At 39.4% G+C, this 16,413-nt stretch overlaps 3 protein-coding genes across 6 annotated transcripts; 1 reads left to right on the top strand and 2 right to left on the bottom strand.

Annotated features, from left to right (window-relative positions):
* Positions 1-954: 954 nt before the first annotated feature.
* On the bottom strand, positions 955-4,765 carry c3h3orf38 (chromosome 3 C3orf38 homolog). The gene is made up of 3 exons (XM_048239115.1): positions 4,541-4,765; positions 4,211-4,386; positions 955-2,041 (listed from the first exon to the last, which is right to left on the bottom strand). The coding sequence occupies exons 1-3, from the start codon at positions 4,665-4,667 to the stop codon at positions 1,469-1,471; spliced, it is 876 nt and encodes a 291-aa protein (XP_048095072.1). The 5' UTR covers positions 4,668-4,765; the 3' UTR covers positions 955-1,468.
* zgc:152951 (uncharacterized protein LOC569013 homolog) lies at positions 4,268-13,038 on the top strand. 4 transcript variants are annotated; one of them, XM_048239111.1, is made up of 12 exons: positions 4,271-4,356; positions 5,106-5,244; positions 5,565-5,829; positions 5,924-6,035; positions 8,289-8,441; positions 8,697-8,867; positions 9,392-9,465; positions 9,691-9,888; positions 10,041-10,178; positions 10,416-10,505; positions 10,682-10,825; positions 11,045-13,038. In XM_048239111.1, the coding sequence occupies exons 3-12, from the start codon at positions 5,590-5,592 to the stop codon at positions 11,171-11,173; spliced, it is 1,449 nt and encodes a 482-aa protein (XP_048095068.1). In that variant the 5' UTR covers positions 4,271-4,356; positions 5,106-5,244; positions 5,565-5,589; the 3' UTR covers positions 11,174-13,038. The 4 variants fall into 4 exon arrangements, with proteins under 4 accessions (XP_048095069.1, XP_048095068.1, XP_048095070.1 ...); XM_048239112.1 differs by lacking the exon at positions 5,106-5,244 and having other exon boundaries at positions 4,268-4,356; XM_048239113.1 differs by lacking the exons at positions 4,271-4,356; positions 8,697-8,867 and having other exon boundaries at positions 4,929-5,244.
* Positions 13,039-13,629: 591 nt separating this feature from the next.
* On the bottom strand, positions 13,630-14,922 carry htr1fa (5-hydroxytryptamine (serotonin) receptor 1Fa). Its single transcript, XM_048238449.1, has one exon. It carries the CDS (start codon positions 14,920-14,922, stop codon positions 13,774-13,776), a length of 1,149 nt encoding a protein of 382 aa, XP_048094406.1. The 3' UTR covers positions 13,630-13,773.
* Between the last annotated feature and the right edge of the window lie 1,491 nt (positions 14,923-16,413).

Genomic DNA, 16,413 nt, shown 5'->3' with positions numbered 1-16,413 from the left:
CTATACCTTTTTGCCAGGTAGGAGTTTACTATTAGGAGCTAGTTTGTTTAAGTTTCTGCCATAATTCTGCTTGCAGCTGGAGTAGTTAGCCACAAGAAATGGATACTTGGCCAGTTACCAGTATACAGGAAAACAGCACGTGAAAACATTCACACAGATAACCATACTCTATTTATTGAGCCTGTAACTGGCCACTATTCAAATCTGCAAGGAATTTGATTTGAACAATTCATTGATCTCCCTCTGCACGATTTTGATGTAGAATAAAACATCAATGTCACTAGTGGGCAGATGTTATGCTTTGAAGCCTTGCTATTATCATCTACTTTAAGAGAATTAAAATGAACAGAAATGCTCATGCAACAACCTCTGGAAATACCCTAAACTAATTTATAAAATAAGCTAGGTCTATTTCTATCCATAGCTGTAAGAAGAAACTAAGAAGAAACTATTATTTTACCCATGTTCATTGAAGTACCAATTAAAGGAATGGTTTGGTGTAAACAAAACCTAAAGTCTATTTATGGATGGTAAATTCAAACTATCGTTTGGGAACAAAATTGTGTTAATCAGAGGATTTATGAGCTAGAAATTATATCATTCCTTGAAGTCACACTGGCCATCACATCAACACAGCTTCTCTTGTTGGGGCCACGTTGTATCAAAAATGACATGATTAACAACAACAGAGACCACTCAGCTGCTGTATGTCTTCCGTTTGACTATCACAATGCTCAGATGTATCATGTGATGACTAAAAGAGCATCCATGTAAAACAAATCAGAATACCACTACACCTAAATAACACAATGAAAAACTGACTGAAAGTTTGCTTTTTACATTAGTGAAACCAAGTCCTCCATAATAAAGGTTTTCTGAAAATGTATGATGCAATCTTTCAACCAAATTGCATTAACTGCAACTACAAACTGAAGACAATTAAACTTACGCAAATAAGGACAAATTATTTTAATTTCAGGTCAAATATGCTTGAAATATAATTTTCAATTAGGGAGTACATCTTCCAAAGAAATCCCATCAAAACAAATGTTGGTTATTAACTACTATGTACAAACAGCTCAATGACTCATTGCAATGTTCCCCATACTCCTAGCCGTGCTAGGGGTAATAGAGATGTTGTCCTCCAGCAGCTTTTTTAGACATCTGTTAACATACATTGCAATGTATTAGAACTAGAATACAATATACTCTCCATTCTGCAAAATGACAAAACAAGGCACATAATCAAATTGCCAATATTTGGTAGATCCTCAGTATTAGGATCTATACAAGCATTTGGGCAGACTTTCCCAAACAATCCATGAATAAATATGGATGATCATTTAGACTAAGAGTTGTGCAATAACGCATGTTACACAATATGCATGCTACCCAAGAAGAGGCACAGCCTCAATAGCATTTAACAAATGCTTAGGCTGCGTCCACATGAAATGAAGCTCTGTCGTCTTTACCTACAGAGCAGCTGTAGTTCACTTGAACTATAGGTCAGTGCAGGTGAGAGCAGCTCCTCTGTGCCTTTGATAGTGTTTTGTGCCCTTATTTTCAAGTCAGTAAATTTAATCTTCCAACTGTTTTTGTCCAGTGGGGAGCGGATAAGGCCAAAGACCTGTTCAAAAATACCAAGACAGGCTTGGTCCCTGTGAATGGTGCCTGCTACTGCCACTATCACCAAACCATGTGGAGATGATATTGTCCTTAGGCCATGAGGCTCCAGGTTGGGGCTAAAGAGGAGATTCTCATGCTGGGATAATGCTTGGAGGCGTGAGCTCACAAGCTCAGCTCCTAGGAACTCCTCCTTGCTTTCTTCTTCTGTGCTAGCCCGGAGTTTAAGTCGAACGTCCCCCCAGAAGTGCTGGGGACCCCATTCCTGTGGTTGTTGCCCAAAAGTGGGATTTTGGCTGTTCAGAAGCTGGAAGAACCACTGAGAAAACTGCCTCCCCAATGTAACAACATCAGAGAGACCATCTCCTGCGACCTCACTGGATATACGGTCGTTTTCACAAAGTGATTTCTGAGAAACCTGAAACAAGAAGGGGGGTCATGAAACTATGGTGAAAATGTCTGTTCTGGTACCAGTTGTTCACTAATACCTAGGGATACACTGATTGATCGGCTGGTGACTGGAATTATGACAGTCATATGCACTCAGGCGCCACACTTGAAACAACATCCCCCAGCTGAGTTTGCAAAGTTTAATGAAGCTAGCAAAGGCCAACACTCTGGGTTGGATGTACAAAGCATAGGCTATGCATCAATGCATATGAAAATATGTTAATCATATCCCACAGCTAGATTGTGGCCACACTTATACTTATACTTAATGCTTTATAATCAATACTTGTATAATGGCTGTAACCCTATTACGTCAACCCATTCTTGCACTGATATAATTTTTCTATAGTTTTTTTTATATTACCTTGCCTACTCTCTTATATGTCCATATTTATTTTATGCTGGTCTCTAGACTTTATTCTTGCACTGTTGGACTTACTCATTTGCACCATCACCATGACACTCACTCTCACAGAGCACCTTACCTTACTATGCACAGAGAATCACAGGCTCAGTCCCTGCCTCAGTCATTGCAAGCGCCTCATGCTTAATCACCCCTAAGCACACTATGTGGATACTGTTTTAGACTTGACTTAGATTTAGTGTTATTTAGTATAATTTGTATTTTAGTATATTCTTTATACTGTCCTTATTGCTTAGTTGTGTTTTTTATATTATATACTTGTATTACTTTTTCTGCTGTAAGTGAATGTTGTGTGTGATGTCTGTATGCTACTGAGACCTTGAATTTCCCCTTGGGGATCAATAAAGTATCTATCTATCTATCTATCTATCTATGTTCCATGGCACCATGTTCAAATGTATCATGAAAATAGTTTTTGTATTTTTAGTTAGATATTGGATGTGAGAAGAAAAAATGGTTGTTCCATAACAGTGCATTTAGTAGTGTGTGAATTTCCCACACTGGGAAGCATTATAGTTTGATAGGCTACTGCAGCTGAAGCTAGATAGATAGATAGATCATTCGCGTAGCCACGGATAGGCCTGGACGGGCCTAGGCCCGCCTACTTGTCAGTTTTGCCCGTCCGTCCGGGCTTTCCTCCGTGTGACACACCGATGCTGGGTTCTGGCAGTTTTGCGCAAGTTTAAAATGTTTAGCCAACTATATGTAATTTGTCAGCTATGATAAAATTTGTTCAATAAGTTCCACTTTTCATGTCATGAATGTACCATGCCTACAGTATGATAAGGCTTTGTAGCTGTCCAATATGGTCAATCTGTGTTGTCTCAATTGTGTTTCATGTGATGCGCCAAAGCTACATTCATGCATTTTTTGCTCCGGTTGAAAATGTTTCTGTGTAATTTGTCGGCTGTGATCAAATGCGTTCAATAAATTCCCATGTTATGTCATAAATATAATATGCCTATGATTAATGTTTGTATGCATCTAATCTAAGCCTATCATACGTTCAATCAAATTGGCTTTGCCCACCTGTTTTTTTCTGTGCCCACCCTTTTGAACATTTCTGGCTACGCCACCTGAGATAGATACTTTATTGATCCCCAAGGGGAAATTCAAGACTAGCTAGACTTGAAGAACCTGTCTGTTCACCTGTTCCATTTTTAACAGCCATTACATTATTGAAAAGTGGATTACATTTCTATGTTAAAATGTGTTATTAAAGAAGACAGAAAATAGATATGTGTTTGCTGTAAAGTGGTTAGAAAAAATTACATCGGAATCGGCTAAAATCGGTATCGGCAGGTAGCCTGGAAAATCCAGACCCTGATAATCTAGAAAGATTAAGGGTCTGGCAAAGAGCGATGTAATGGCCCAACTCGAGGGGTGGCAACAAGCATGCATTTAAAAATCTCACTGCACGCAATCGGATAACACTACGACCAATGTGTACTGTCCTCCAATGTTGCAGCGCTGTCTTCATCGGTTTAGCTAGTTCCCCAGAATGCAAGGGGAAAAAGTAACGTGCATCATTGCTCTTTGCCAGAGTGTCTCGCAGAGACAATTCCATTGTGCTCTCGCGAGAACTCTGGATTTCCAGGGTAATCGGCAGGTCAAACTCAACAACGTTATGAAAAATCGGAAATCGTAATCGGCCCAGAAAATTGCAATCTCTACTATTACCAGTTATTGCATTCCTAGAATTGAATTAATTACCTTGCCTGAAGACCACAACTTAAGAGTCGCCTTCACCAGTTGATGTTTTTCACTGTTCGTTGGCATTTCAACACCTTCGCTTGCTAGGTACTTGAAAATGATGTCACGGTGAACTTTTTTTCGCCTCAAGAGCTCTTCAGAAGTCTGTGAGTATGTGATAATGGCCTCGATTGCCTCTGTAAACATACATCATAAGCAAATATATTTTCATCAGCAAATACACTAAAGCGTAAAGCATAACGCTAGCAGGTAAACGACAGCACAAGGAAATAGCTAGAAGCTAACGTTAACGTTACCCAAATGCTGTGCATAACGTTAACTCAGCCTCACCTTTCGTGCTTCCCACAGCAATCATCTTGTTAGTAACCGTGTCATTAAGTGCTAATAAATCAACATCGGAGAGTAAATTCAACAACTTTCTACAGCCAACGGCGTCTATTTTTGACAGAGTAGACATTGCAGGCTGGTTATGTTTACGCAAGAAACATACAGCTCCAACTAGAACTATATGCACCAATATCGAATGTCTCTTTCGAATAAGTTTCAATTCCTTCTTCTTCTTATTAACTTTCAATTCCGGGTTGGAAGCGATTATCAAAATAAGAGTTCATACCATGTCTATGCACAGTGATCAAATGTTGTGGTCACAAAACCGGTTTGTAGGCTTTTATTTTGACAGAATGCTTTGGAAGCCCACGGTGTCAACAAATCCGTGATGTCACTACGTTGTTGTTAGCTAGCTAGCTAGCAGCGAATTTCTTTTTTTAGCAAGACTGAATGAAACAGGGTGCCCAGAAAAAAATACCATTTTGAGGTTATGACAGGTTGTTCTTAAGTTATTTAACTCAAGGTGTATCCTTTACTTTGATCACTGTTATTTCGATTAACATTTTAGGATAAAGCAACGTTAATAACGTTTGCTGTTTCAAAGTTAGCGTCATTGTGAGGACATATCGGACGTGACAGCGGTTATCGGACCGGACTTGCTACTTTCGTTTTTCCAATGCGGAAGAAGATCTCTACTTGCAGTGCAGGTGACGTTAATGTATACACAACTTGACACACTTCACAAATGTATCAGGAGATTCTTTGACATATTTGGTTGGTGTAAGTTAACGCTATTCCTCCACTCAATTCAACAACAGATCAGTCTTGTGATACTGCTGCTGCTGCTGCTGATAGTGGTGGTGGTGGTGGGTAGCAACAATGATTCCCATTCCCCAAAAGGTCTCCACTCCAGTGATCTTAGAACAGCTAAGGGGCGTGGTTGAGGACGACTTGACACAAACACTGTCCTGTGCAACATTGTCCACGCAAGAGCACGACCGATAACCCTTTGCATTATTTTCTACAGCCGAAATATACACGCTCTTAATTCAATGGCTCAGACCGAGGGCTCTATAAAGGGCCGTGTGACGGTGTACTCGGTGATTGGCTGCCCACACTGCCTCCAAGCCAAATCAACATTAAAGGAACTGGGATTGCCGGTGTGTGATGTGGACATAAATCCACACGCAGCTCTAAGGGATGAGGTGAAGAAGCTGACAGGCCGCAGTACGGTACCTCAGATATTCTTCAACAACGTTCATGTAGGGGGCAATGACGATCTGCAAAAGATGGTGAGAACACCTGAAAATAGCTTTGCTGTTCTATTTCCTAATTCAGAAATAGGTTTGTCCTTAAAGAAACCAAACTTTGTTTTCTTATGTCCAGGCTCCTGAGGAGCTTCAGCGGTTGGTGCAAATGGTGAGGGAACAGCCAATCCCTGCAGATGCACCTCCTTTACCTGTGGGGAATAGTTCAGATGCTACAGAGGAGAGTGGAGGTTTGTCCTCTTACCCAAAACAAAACACACAGTTTGCCTGTTGTAAAAACATCACACTTATCTTTCCATGTTCTTTTATTGGTAATGCTCATGAACACAGGGGATGGAAATACATGCTAAAGTCAATTTGCAGATGTCAAGTACCATTACAGTTTAATCAGGACTAAAAACCTTTGTACTTTTGGCATGGATACCATTATGGATTGGATAGAGTGTGGGTGCTCAATCCTGCTCCTGGAGCCCCTTAGTAGGCTACTGCATGTTTTCCCCTTTTCTCTGACCACAGCAAATATTGTGAAACCAAAAGGGAAACAACCTGAAGGTTCTACAGAACGGGGGAGTCAATATTAGTCAAAGTATATAACCCTGGGGTCCTAACCAATACTCCTGCTATTATGCTCTTTGCTTACTGCACAGACATATTTACTGCACAGAAACTGGCTCCAATTTGAACAAATGGCAGCTCTCACTATCAGACCAATTTTCACTTAAAACACCTTTCCATAACATAAATTATCATGCTGCCATTGTGTTTTAACATTAATTTGCTAGAACACACCAATGTTGTGCCTATAGCAGAAATGAAAAGAGGAATTTCCATGCAAGGAGGTAGGGCTGGGCAAAAAATCGATTGAGTTTTTTTTTATTATTATTAAAATCGATATGTTTTTATGATCGATTTTCTCTTTAAATCACTGAAAAATTATCTGGCATAGGCTATGTCCAATGTCTCTATACGGCTTTATCCAGTTTTGTCCAACTGCTTATGGGCAGCAAACATAAGCAGGATCTGATGTCAAATGTAATGGTGCTCATTAGTGAGGTCATCCATAAGCATAGAGACTTAGGCCTACTGCACATTGTACTAACTAATGATACTGGTAATGCAAGAGTAGGCCTGATATCCCCTATCCAACTTGTCTGTTACTACTAACGGATTATTAGGCCTACTACCAAATTAGATAGGCTAAAATTCCAGAGGGAAAATTAAAACAAAACCAGGTCATAACTTGTTTTGAACATTTTGTCATTTTGTAGTTCGTGGGGGGAGGGGGGTAAATTAATATCGTAACTCTTTTTTAGGCCATATGCCCAGCCCAACAGGGAGGGCAGGAGCAGGACTGAGTGCCTGTGCCATAAAAAAATATCTGGATAAGACATCTGTGTGTGGCATGTTCAGGAGAGACCTAGTCTCTACCTCACCAGTTTATCCTCGTAATTATGTGTGGTACCCTTCTTAAAGATGCAGTCCTTGATCCTGAGGAACAGGCAGCCCTGTAGTACAGTACAGCCCTGTCCTCAGAGGTCACAACTACAGACCTCTGAAGTTTGCCTACAAAAAGGACCCAAAGGCTGCCATCTTTGCCCATATAAGGAGATCCGGGTACCATCTTTACCCATATAAGGACATCCGGATCTCCTTATATGGGCAAAGATGGCAGCTTTGGGTCCTTTTTGTAGGATAACTTCAGAGGTCTATGCAGGAACACCTGAGTTTTTTTTTTTTTTTTTTTTTTTAATCCACACACTGGTGTGAGAAAAAGTTTGTTGAATTCAATGCAAAGTGTAAATTAATCATAATCAAGGACTGCACCTTTAATGCTATGAAAATTTAATGCTATGAAAATGAAACACAAGCAGTGTTCTGCTTGTTTCCTAACTGAAGAACTCCTGCCTTCAGAACATCTGCCATTTCTTATTTGATTTATTGTCTTTTGTGTTTATTTATTGTCACAGTTAACACAATACAGTATGGGACGGGAGCAACATTATCTGCTATCTAATACTGTTACGTAACATCTCAGCTAGATGTGTATATATAATTAGCAAAAATGTTTCAAAAAAGCAAAACAAAAAAAACAACTTCATGTTTGCTGTAAAAGTACCAATAAGTAGATAGTCTCCTGACCAAACTTTTCTGGGCTTAATGGTACTAGGGAAACTATATACGAGGTCTGTGTTTGCTCTAACAGAATTTCGTTGTTATTCTGTAACAATGACGACAATAAACTGAACTGAAACCTCTGCAATCAATAGAGGGCTACTTGACAAGTTAACTTGTCAAATAAAATTGTTGCTATGCCAAAGTATTTTTGAAGTTCTTGTCCTCTTATTTTTATGGGCATAGCAAAGACTTAAGTCATTGATTACACTGACTACTACAAGGGTTAAACTAAAACAGAATTATTGGGTGGCAATGCTGTAATGCTACCAAATACAGTGAAAGGCCAGCCTGATCTGCCTCCTCAACAGAGTTTATGTGTGAGAGGGATGCTTTTGCGGACTTGGTAGAGGAGTTCAAGTCCAGCGGGGTGATTGGCAGCCACAGGAAGGGGTTGAGAGTGTGCAAGAACAGCTTCACAGGGACAGAGCTGGTGGACTGGCTGCAGACAGAAAAGGGCATGGGTAAGTTAACTTAATCTTTGTTTTAAAATGCTTGCAAAATAGACCCTACAGAAAGTCAGTCACAATTATGTTTGTCTAGGTATTATAAAATTTGATTACAGGACCCATTAAATTATAGCTGATGGTGCTTAAATTGAAATGATTAGAGATTTTCAACAATAAACAAACATTGTCAGTATCCCAGTTCATTTTGTGACTTCGGTTTGGAAACCAATTTGTTAGCAGAGCCTAACATCTTTCACTTGCAATTTGTAGACAGGCCAAAGGCACGTGAACTTGGACAGGGTATAATGGAGAGAAAGTACTTTAATGCTGTGGCGGGAAAGGGTGGTTTTGAAGAGAGTAGCACCTTGTTCAGGTTGCTGGAACATGACCCCAACGCTGCACTCAACACAGGAGAAATGGCAGCATGCAGCCCCTTGAAGGGTATGTAGAGACAAGAAAGACCCCAACTCTTCAATTCAGATGTAGTTCTCGTTTATGATGAAGCAGTCTCCAAGTAGTCCTCCTATTCACTTAACAAGGCCAGACAGCTTTGACGTACTGTAGGAGAGAGCTGCAGATGTCCTGTCGACAATTAAGTCTCCCTGTTTTTCTTGCTCTGCCTGTTTCACTGTGTTTGTGCAGTGATGCTTAACAAATAGTTGCTCCAGCATTGCAGGTAGATGTCCGAGAAGGGGCTTTTTCTGTTCAGGCATGCAGTTGCTTTTGTAGCTCTAATTTACTAAATCTTCCCATGTTCCTGCATGTTTTTGTAACCTGCATGTTCCTGGACTTTCTGTGTTGAATGCAAATACAAACCTCTACCCTTGTGTTTGTTCACAAGTTGAGTAAATATTCTGTTTGTCCTTTTAAATGATTTGATTCAGGGCAGGATGACCGCACATAATGCTGTATATAAAGTGGAACAGCCTGAATCTTAAATCTGAAATGCTTTCCCTCTCATTTAGCATCTGAGCTCTCTGAAATCCTGAGGAACCTCATCTTGAAACTTTATGCAGACCACCTCTCCTCTGATGGCAAGGTGGGTGCAGGTACTGTCTGTAGAGACTGTTCCCAATAAGTACTCACCTTTCCATCTTATAATATAACAGCTTTGAACCAGTCAGTTCTTTAAAAAGTATATACAATCTCATTAAACATCTTGCAGTATTTTTAAATAAATGTCTGAAACAACCACCATCATGGGTTCACACACAGATTGTCACGACTAAACCTCATAGAAAACTGTGCTCTCTCTCTCATGCAGTTTGTGGACTACAAGGCGATGTCTCAGAGTCCTTTTTTTGAGCAATACTGTGAGCTGGCGGTGCAGCTGCAGCGTGTGGAGCTTGGCTCCCTCAGCCGGGAGGAAAAGCTGGCCTTCTTCATCAATGTTTACAATGCACTCGTCATCCACGGAAATCTACGCATGGGCATCCCCAAGAACATGTGGCAGCGGTATCGGGTGAGATGTTGCTTCCTTATCTACAGAAGCCAGACACTGACCCAGCTGGAGGAAAACCCAACACAGCTGTCAGTTGTCAACCTATCCTGGCTTACCCTGTCTGACAATGTTTTTACTTGTAATTGTATTACTAATGTACAGTTCTCTTCCAGTTCTTTAACTATGCGAGCTACCTCATTGGAGGTGAGGTGTTCACCCTTCAGGATATTGAGAATGGAGTATTGCGAGGTAACAGGAAGGGCGTTGCACAAATCCTGAAGCCCTTCTCAAAGAGCGACCCCAGGCTTCAGGTATTTTTTATGAATCATTGAATCACTGAAACAACATTTCAGCTCATTTATCTTCACCACTTCCCTGTCTCTATAACTTTCTTAGGAAATAGTTTTTTTCTCCCTGGCCAAAGCAATGGTTGTTGTTGTAAAACTAATGATTAAGGTAGCAGCATATATCATATTCTCTAAAATAATAATTTCCTTTGTTGTAAACTTGTCACTGATCATCCTGTTGTACTTCATATTCTCCACTAGGTGGCTCTTCCTGATCCTGAGCCTCTCATTCATTTTGCTCTCAACTGTGGTGCAAAAGGCTGCCCCCCAATTAAAACATACACACCCCAGGTAAGCATTAACCATTTAACATAGAGTATATGTTTTTACTAGAATTGGTAAACACACTTCTCTTCCTGAATTTCATTGTGGATTTGCTGCTAATAACCCTGGCCATGATTCTATTACCTTTCAGGACGTCAAACTAGTGTCACTAGTAGCAATGTATAAAGCGTTTGTCTTCACAGGGAATAGATAGTCAGCTACGGTCTGCAGCTGAAGCTTTCCTGGAGAATGATGATGGATGCCTTGTGGACCCCGTTAAAGGAGAGGTGAAGCTCAGCCAGATATTCAAGTGGTACAAGGTGGATTTTGGAGGAACGGATGAAAAGGTATTTGAAAGCTTACCTGAAGATACTTTGATTGTCCACTGCTTAATCTACCTATAACAACAATAACAAAACTAGAAGTCTTTTACGAATATAGCACCTTTACAGTAACATAGAATGGAATTACAATTTAACACACATTTTAACCAATTGTGGTGAAAATAGAGGACACATAGGTCAGCTGTGTTAAACTCTTGTATTCTGTGGTGTGACTGCATGCAGCTGCTGAACTGGATCTTAAAGCACATGAGTGACTCGCCTAAAAAGGTCAACCTGCAAAACCTGCTCTCATCTGGATCTATCAAAGTGAGCTTCATGCCATATGATTGGTCTACCAACAGCAAAGACTGAGCTGTCCTTCCGTCTGCCTCTGATGTTCACTGCCAGTTGTCTGATTAAGTGGACATTCAAAGTAACCATTGCTGTCTAGCCCAGTAGGGCAAAGAAATGTTGAAAAGTAGTCTCTTCTTTTGCAACTGTTGTCTATGCATTCAGCATTTTGTTTGTTTTTTCAGCATGACCAGGAGCAGTCTAATCCTGTAGCATGGTTGATACTTTTTTTCCGGTCAACACTGCAAATAAGTTTTCAGCATTTGCAGAATTCAAATCAAAAGGTTTTTTAGATGATCTATCTATTATCAATATTATCTGCACTTTTACAAATATCCGAGTGTTTTATATCAATTAGCTGAAACATTGTGCAAAGTAATAGCATTTTGACTAAAAAGACCATAGACATTAGAGTTCTCTGTATGAATTTTTTCTCAAATTGTTAAATTATTAATTTATAAATCAATACATTATTAAACATTACAACATTATTTAACATCAGAATACCTCCACTTGCCTTTCAAACTCTGGTTTTGATGTATTTCCTTTAACCTGAAGCCTTTTCATTTGTTTATCATACTTTCATACCAACTTTTGTAAACTCATGCACCTAATTATTATTTTGCCTTTATTTATAAACTGTAATCTTGTCTGATGAAGAATCAGGGCAGAGAATAAGAGCCATAGGGCCACCATTTATTTATTCTGAGATGCTGTTCACCAGATACTGTGAAATAATCTGTCCATAAATATTTGACCACACAATGTTTTAGTGCACATGAGAGCTCAAGTAGTGTTGCACATTTTAGAGGCTTGGATTTAATTTCCATTATTTATATATATATATAATATTATAATCGTGGCATGATCCAGCCAGTGTTTCCCAAACTGTTCTGCGACACGCTAGTGTGCCATAAGAGCTGCTCAGGTGTTTTGCAGGAGAACATCATTTTCTGTTTTGTTTTTTTGTTTGTTTGTTTGCCGTAAATAACCTTTAAATTGTTGAAATTTAATTTCATTACATTATATATTAGTTCTAAAGTTGTAGTTTAAAATTACCTTTAATTTCATTAAATGTCATTAGCTCTGAACTGAACTGACTATTCTAGTTTGTTCATACCACTTTTACCACTCATAGTTTTTATTGGTCAATCAAAGGATAATACATACTTGTCCACTAATACAGTTGCAATAAACCCTTTCATTTTGTGACTTGTGGGATTTTTTTCATTGTAAATAGTGTGCCATGAGAAGAGCGTTTGGGAAACACTGATCTTGCCTATGTTATATAAGGACGAGCTTCTCTGAGCCTTGCTTTTGTATTTTTATAATAACTATTATTCAGTCTTTTGCCAGGATTGCATGCCAGGAGCTTTATTCTGCACACTGGCATGACATTTTATCTCAGTGATTTTTTATTAATTTGCACTCGGGTAAACATTGCATGTTTTGAAGTGCTTGTTGCATGTATTGTAAACTAGGGGGTTTTAGAATGGTACACTCTTCAGTTTCTAGCGAGTGCCTTTAAAATAGATGCATGCAAACCATGGCAATCTCAGACTGGCCAATGCATATCATGTCCTACCTATTGCTGTAGAATTGTGACCTATTGACCTTTGGTCTCTAATACAAGAAAGGTCTCTACTGAATATAGATTTTATAAAAGTCACTGCTGCAGTAAATGCCTTTATGGGAGCAGACACCTGTAAAACCCCAAGTTACCTCTTTTATCTCCTCACCTATCAGGAAAATGTTGTGTATGATGCAAGACTGTCTTGGTTCATCTCATAACTGTAATCATGCTTTTGCATGGATCAAGCAATACTTGAAGAATCACATGTGAATATGCAATATTTCAATAATAAAACAATATATATAGATTAACATAAATAGTCTGTGTTTGTGTGTGCATATGTGTATATTTATGTTTTAATATGATAGTAGTATATTGTATAGTACACATTTGTGCTTATAAGACTACTTCTCTTGAAAACAATGAACAGTGTATTTTCTTCAGTATTTTCTTGTATACAGGAGGGGGCACTATTGGGTCATGTTTCTTATATTGTCTAATCTCAGGTGTAGAAAATCATAGTACAAAGAATGTGTCTGGTATCACTTTTTATTTGCTTGAATTTGCCTCTTATGTGTGTACTGTAGCTTGATACTGTATGTGACCTCATAGTTTTACATTGCAAAACACAATTGCCTAGGCAATGAACTCCAACCCATCTCAGTTAATCTTAGTTTATTTATAACATGTCTAATTTCATGCAACAAAATGAAGTTAAACAACTACATTCTGTAATATATCATCATAATGAACGGTGGAGACAAATGTTTTACAATTATCAAATGATTGTGATGTTATTGTGCATTCTTGTCCAGTTATTTGATAGCAATATCAGATAATCATTTCACATCCATACCCAGTGCACTTTGATACACTTTGTTCCTTCGCATAATAAGGTATTAAGATAGTACTCAATTTATATGCATATTGATCAACTTTAGCACCATTCTGATGGCATGTATTCATTCCAAAATAGATCTCACTTGGATTTGGTAAGCTTATGTGTTAAGTGTCATTCCATTTTTTTCTGCTTTGTGCGTATGTCTTACTATTCCAACTGAGACTGTGACTTTTCAATGCTAAGGGACTGGCTACACCAAATGAGCTTTTGAAAGGCCTTTTTGAAGTCCTCATTAAAGATGGTGTATAGGAGAGGGTTAATGAGTGAGTTCAAGTAGCCCAGCCATGTCAGGAAGTTGGCCAACTCTCCAGATGTCTGACAGGGACCACAGGTGTTGACAATCACTTCATGGACAAAGAAGGGCAGCCAACAGATGATAAATGCTCCCAGGATGAGGCCCAGAGTGGTGGCGGCTTTCCTCTCCCTTCTCCCAGAGATGCGGTGTGTGCTAGACTTCTTGTGACGAGGTACAAGGTGTGAGCTTTTAGGGGTGATATGAACTCGCTCGACTTCTGTGGAAAGGTCTGAGAAGGACTTCTCAGGTGGACTAAGGGTTTTATGACCGTGTGGCTCTCTGTCTCTGCACGCGGGCAAAGTATGTCCATTCATTGCCTGTTTTCTGATCCGGATGGCACCTCGTTTTTCATATAGACTCTTAGCGGCATGGTAGATTTTATAGTATAAGATGACGATGAGTAGAAGAGGAATATAAAAAGCCCCAAATGTGGAGTAGATGGTAAAGCCAATGCTGTGTTTTATAAGACACTGTTCATGTGATTCCTTAATGTCAGAAGTCATATTACTGTTCTCGTGTTGCCTCAAAAGTACAGGGGGCAAGGAAATGAGGACAGACAGCACCCATACCATGACTATCATGATGGCAGCACGTGTAGGTGTTCTCTTGTGAGAGTAGGCCACGGCATCCGTGATGGCCCAGTACCGATCTACAGCAATGGCTGCCAGATGCAGGATGGAGCAGGTGCAGCAGGTGATGTCCACAGCCAGCCAGATGTCACACACCACCTGACCCATGATCCAGTGCTCTGTGACAATATATGCAATGCTGAAGGGCATGACTAAGATGGCCACCAGCAAGTCGGTGACCGCCAAAGAACCGATGAGGTAGTTGGCTGGGTGGTGCAACTTACGAGTGACAATAATGGCAGTGATAACCAAGGAGTTGATGGCAATGGTGAGCACTGCCAATACAGACAGGGTCAAGGAGAGGACAATTTTACTGCCAGGGACTTCAGTGACCTCAGGCGTAGATGGATCTGTGAGATTAGATAGGGCCATACTTGGAGAGTACTGAGAATAACAATGTATGTCAAAAGGCCATTTAGAGAGAGAGAGATGGGCAGAAGAGAAGAATAAAGGGAAAGTTCATCTGAGTAAAACATTTGACGTGGAGCAAAATACTTGTCATAGTCAATTGTGCACTGTATGAATGAGATTTAAACCATTCATTTCTTATCTTTAATATTGGTCATCTCTTTGTATTGTAGGTTCCTTAAGAACTGGCTAGAGACAACAGATGAAAATTAGCCCATATGGCTAACGCTTATTTACTGTTGTTCATTGAGCACTGTCCCAGATAGATAGATAGATAGATAGATAGATGCTTTTCTTTTTCAGTATTCTTAAATTCTATTCAAGCTCAAAAATCTGCCAAGCATTAGGCTATGTTTGCCCAGTGGTGTATCATACCTTTATGATCACTTTTCATCAAACTGAACGTTTCAGCAGTGAAGACACATCAAAGAAAAGTCACTCATGGCATCCATATGCTCCCTGGACATTGCAGGCTGCTTCATGAGCACAACCAGATGATTGAAGAATGCAATCTAAGGGAATATATGGAATACAAATCTGAGAACATCACATTGAGTTATGTGGCTAATTAAACATTGTTGTAATTGAACAAAAATATAGCTATACTGCTTTATTTCCCCCGTGAGGCATCCAAAGGGGATGCTTTGATACTTCATATTCATTAGTGTGAACAAAAGGTTGGGAAAGTTGTGTAATGCTAAAGAAAAACACAAGGAGGAACATTTTCTCAACTAGGTTACTGGCACCATGACTGAGTATAAAAAGAGCATTCCACATAATCTCTCAGAAGGAAAGCTGTGGGGAGGTATTCATCACCATGTGAAAACCTGTGTGAGCAACAATATAGCAACAGCACATTGCATTTATAGCATTTTTCAAGACATGCAAAGTGCTTTACAGTGAAGGGGAACATCACTAACCACCAATGATGCTCTTCAAGTGAAATTGGAATTCGAGGAATTTGAGGATTGTATCGTAATCATCCAGGGAAATGTTTGTAAACAAGGGACATGGCTGAAAAACAATACTGGATTCCAGTGATCTTTCTGTGAAGAAAATAATTGTATGAACTTGTAACGGATAATATGTGTTGTATATGAACACAGTCTGACTAGAAAAAAATGTCCTTCAATTTTCATGATGATGAAATCATTTATTACATGAATTGATGTGATGTCATGATAGTTGACACATTTTGATTGCACTCTGGCCATAGCTGTTCAAAATGACAGACAATATTGTGTTTACTCGATAGTGACTAGAGTCTTGAACACCCTCTACAGGCCCTGCATCCTTAAAAGTAAGAAAAGTTTTCTCAGGAGTATATGCCTTATACTGCTCTTTGGAATAATGTAAAAAAAACTAATGACGTTTTTACCTCTTTTCCTCTTTATCCCACTGTATGGTCTTTTCTGCAAGTTCATTTCGAAAAGAAGTAGGCTACTTAAAGCACTG

This window comes from Alosa alosa, chromosome 3 (genome assembly GCF_017589495.1).
Source record: "Alosa alosa isolate M-15738 ecotype Scorff River chromosome 3, AALO_Geno_1.1, whole genome shotgun sequence".
NCBI lineage: Eukaryota > Metazoa > Chordata > Actinopteri > Clupeiformes > Clupeidae > Alosa > Alosa alosa.
The sequence above is the reverse complement of the archived record's forward strand: the minus strand, read 5'-3'. Positions and strand labels throughout refer to the sequence as shown.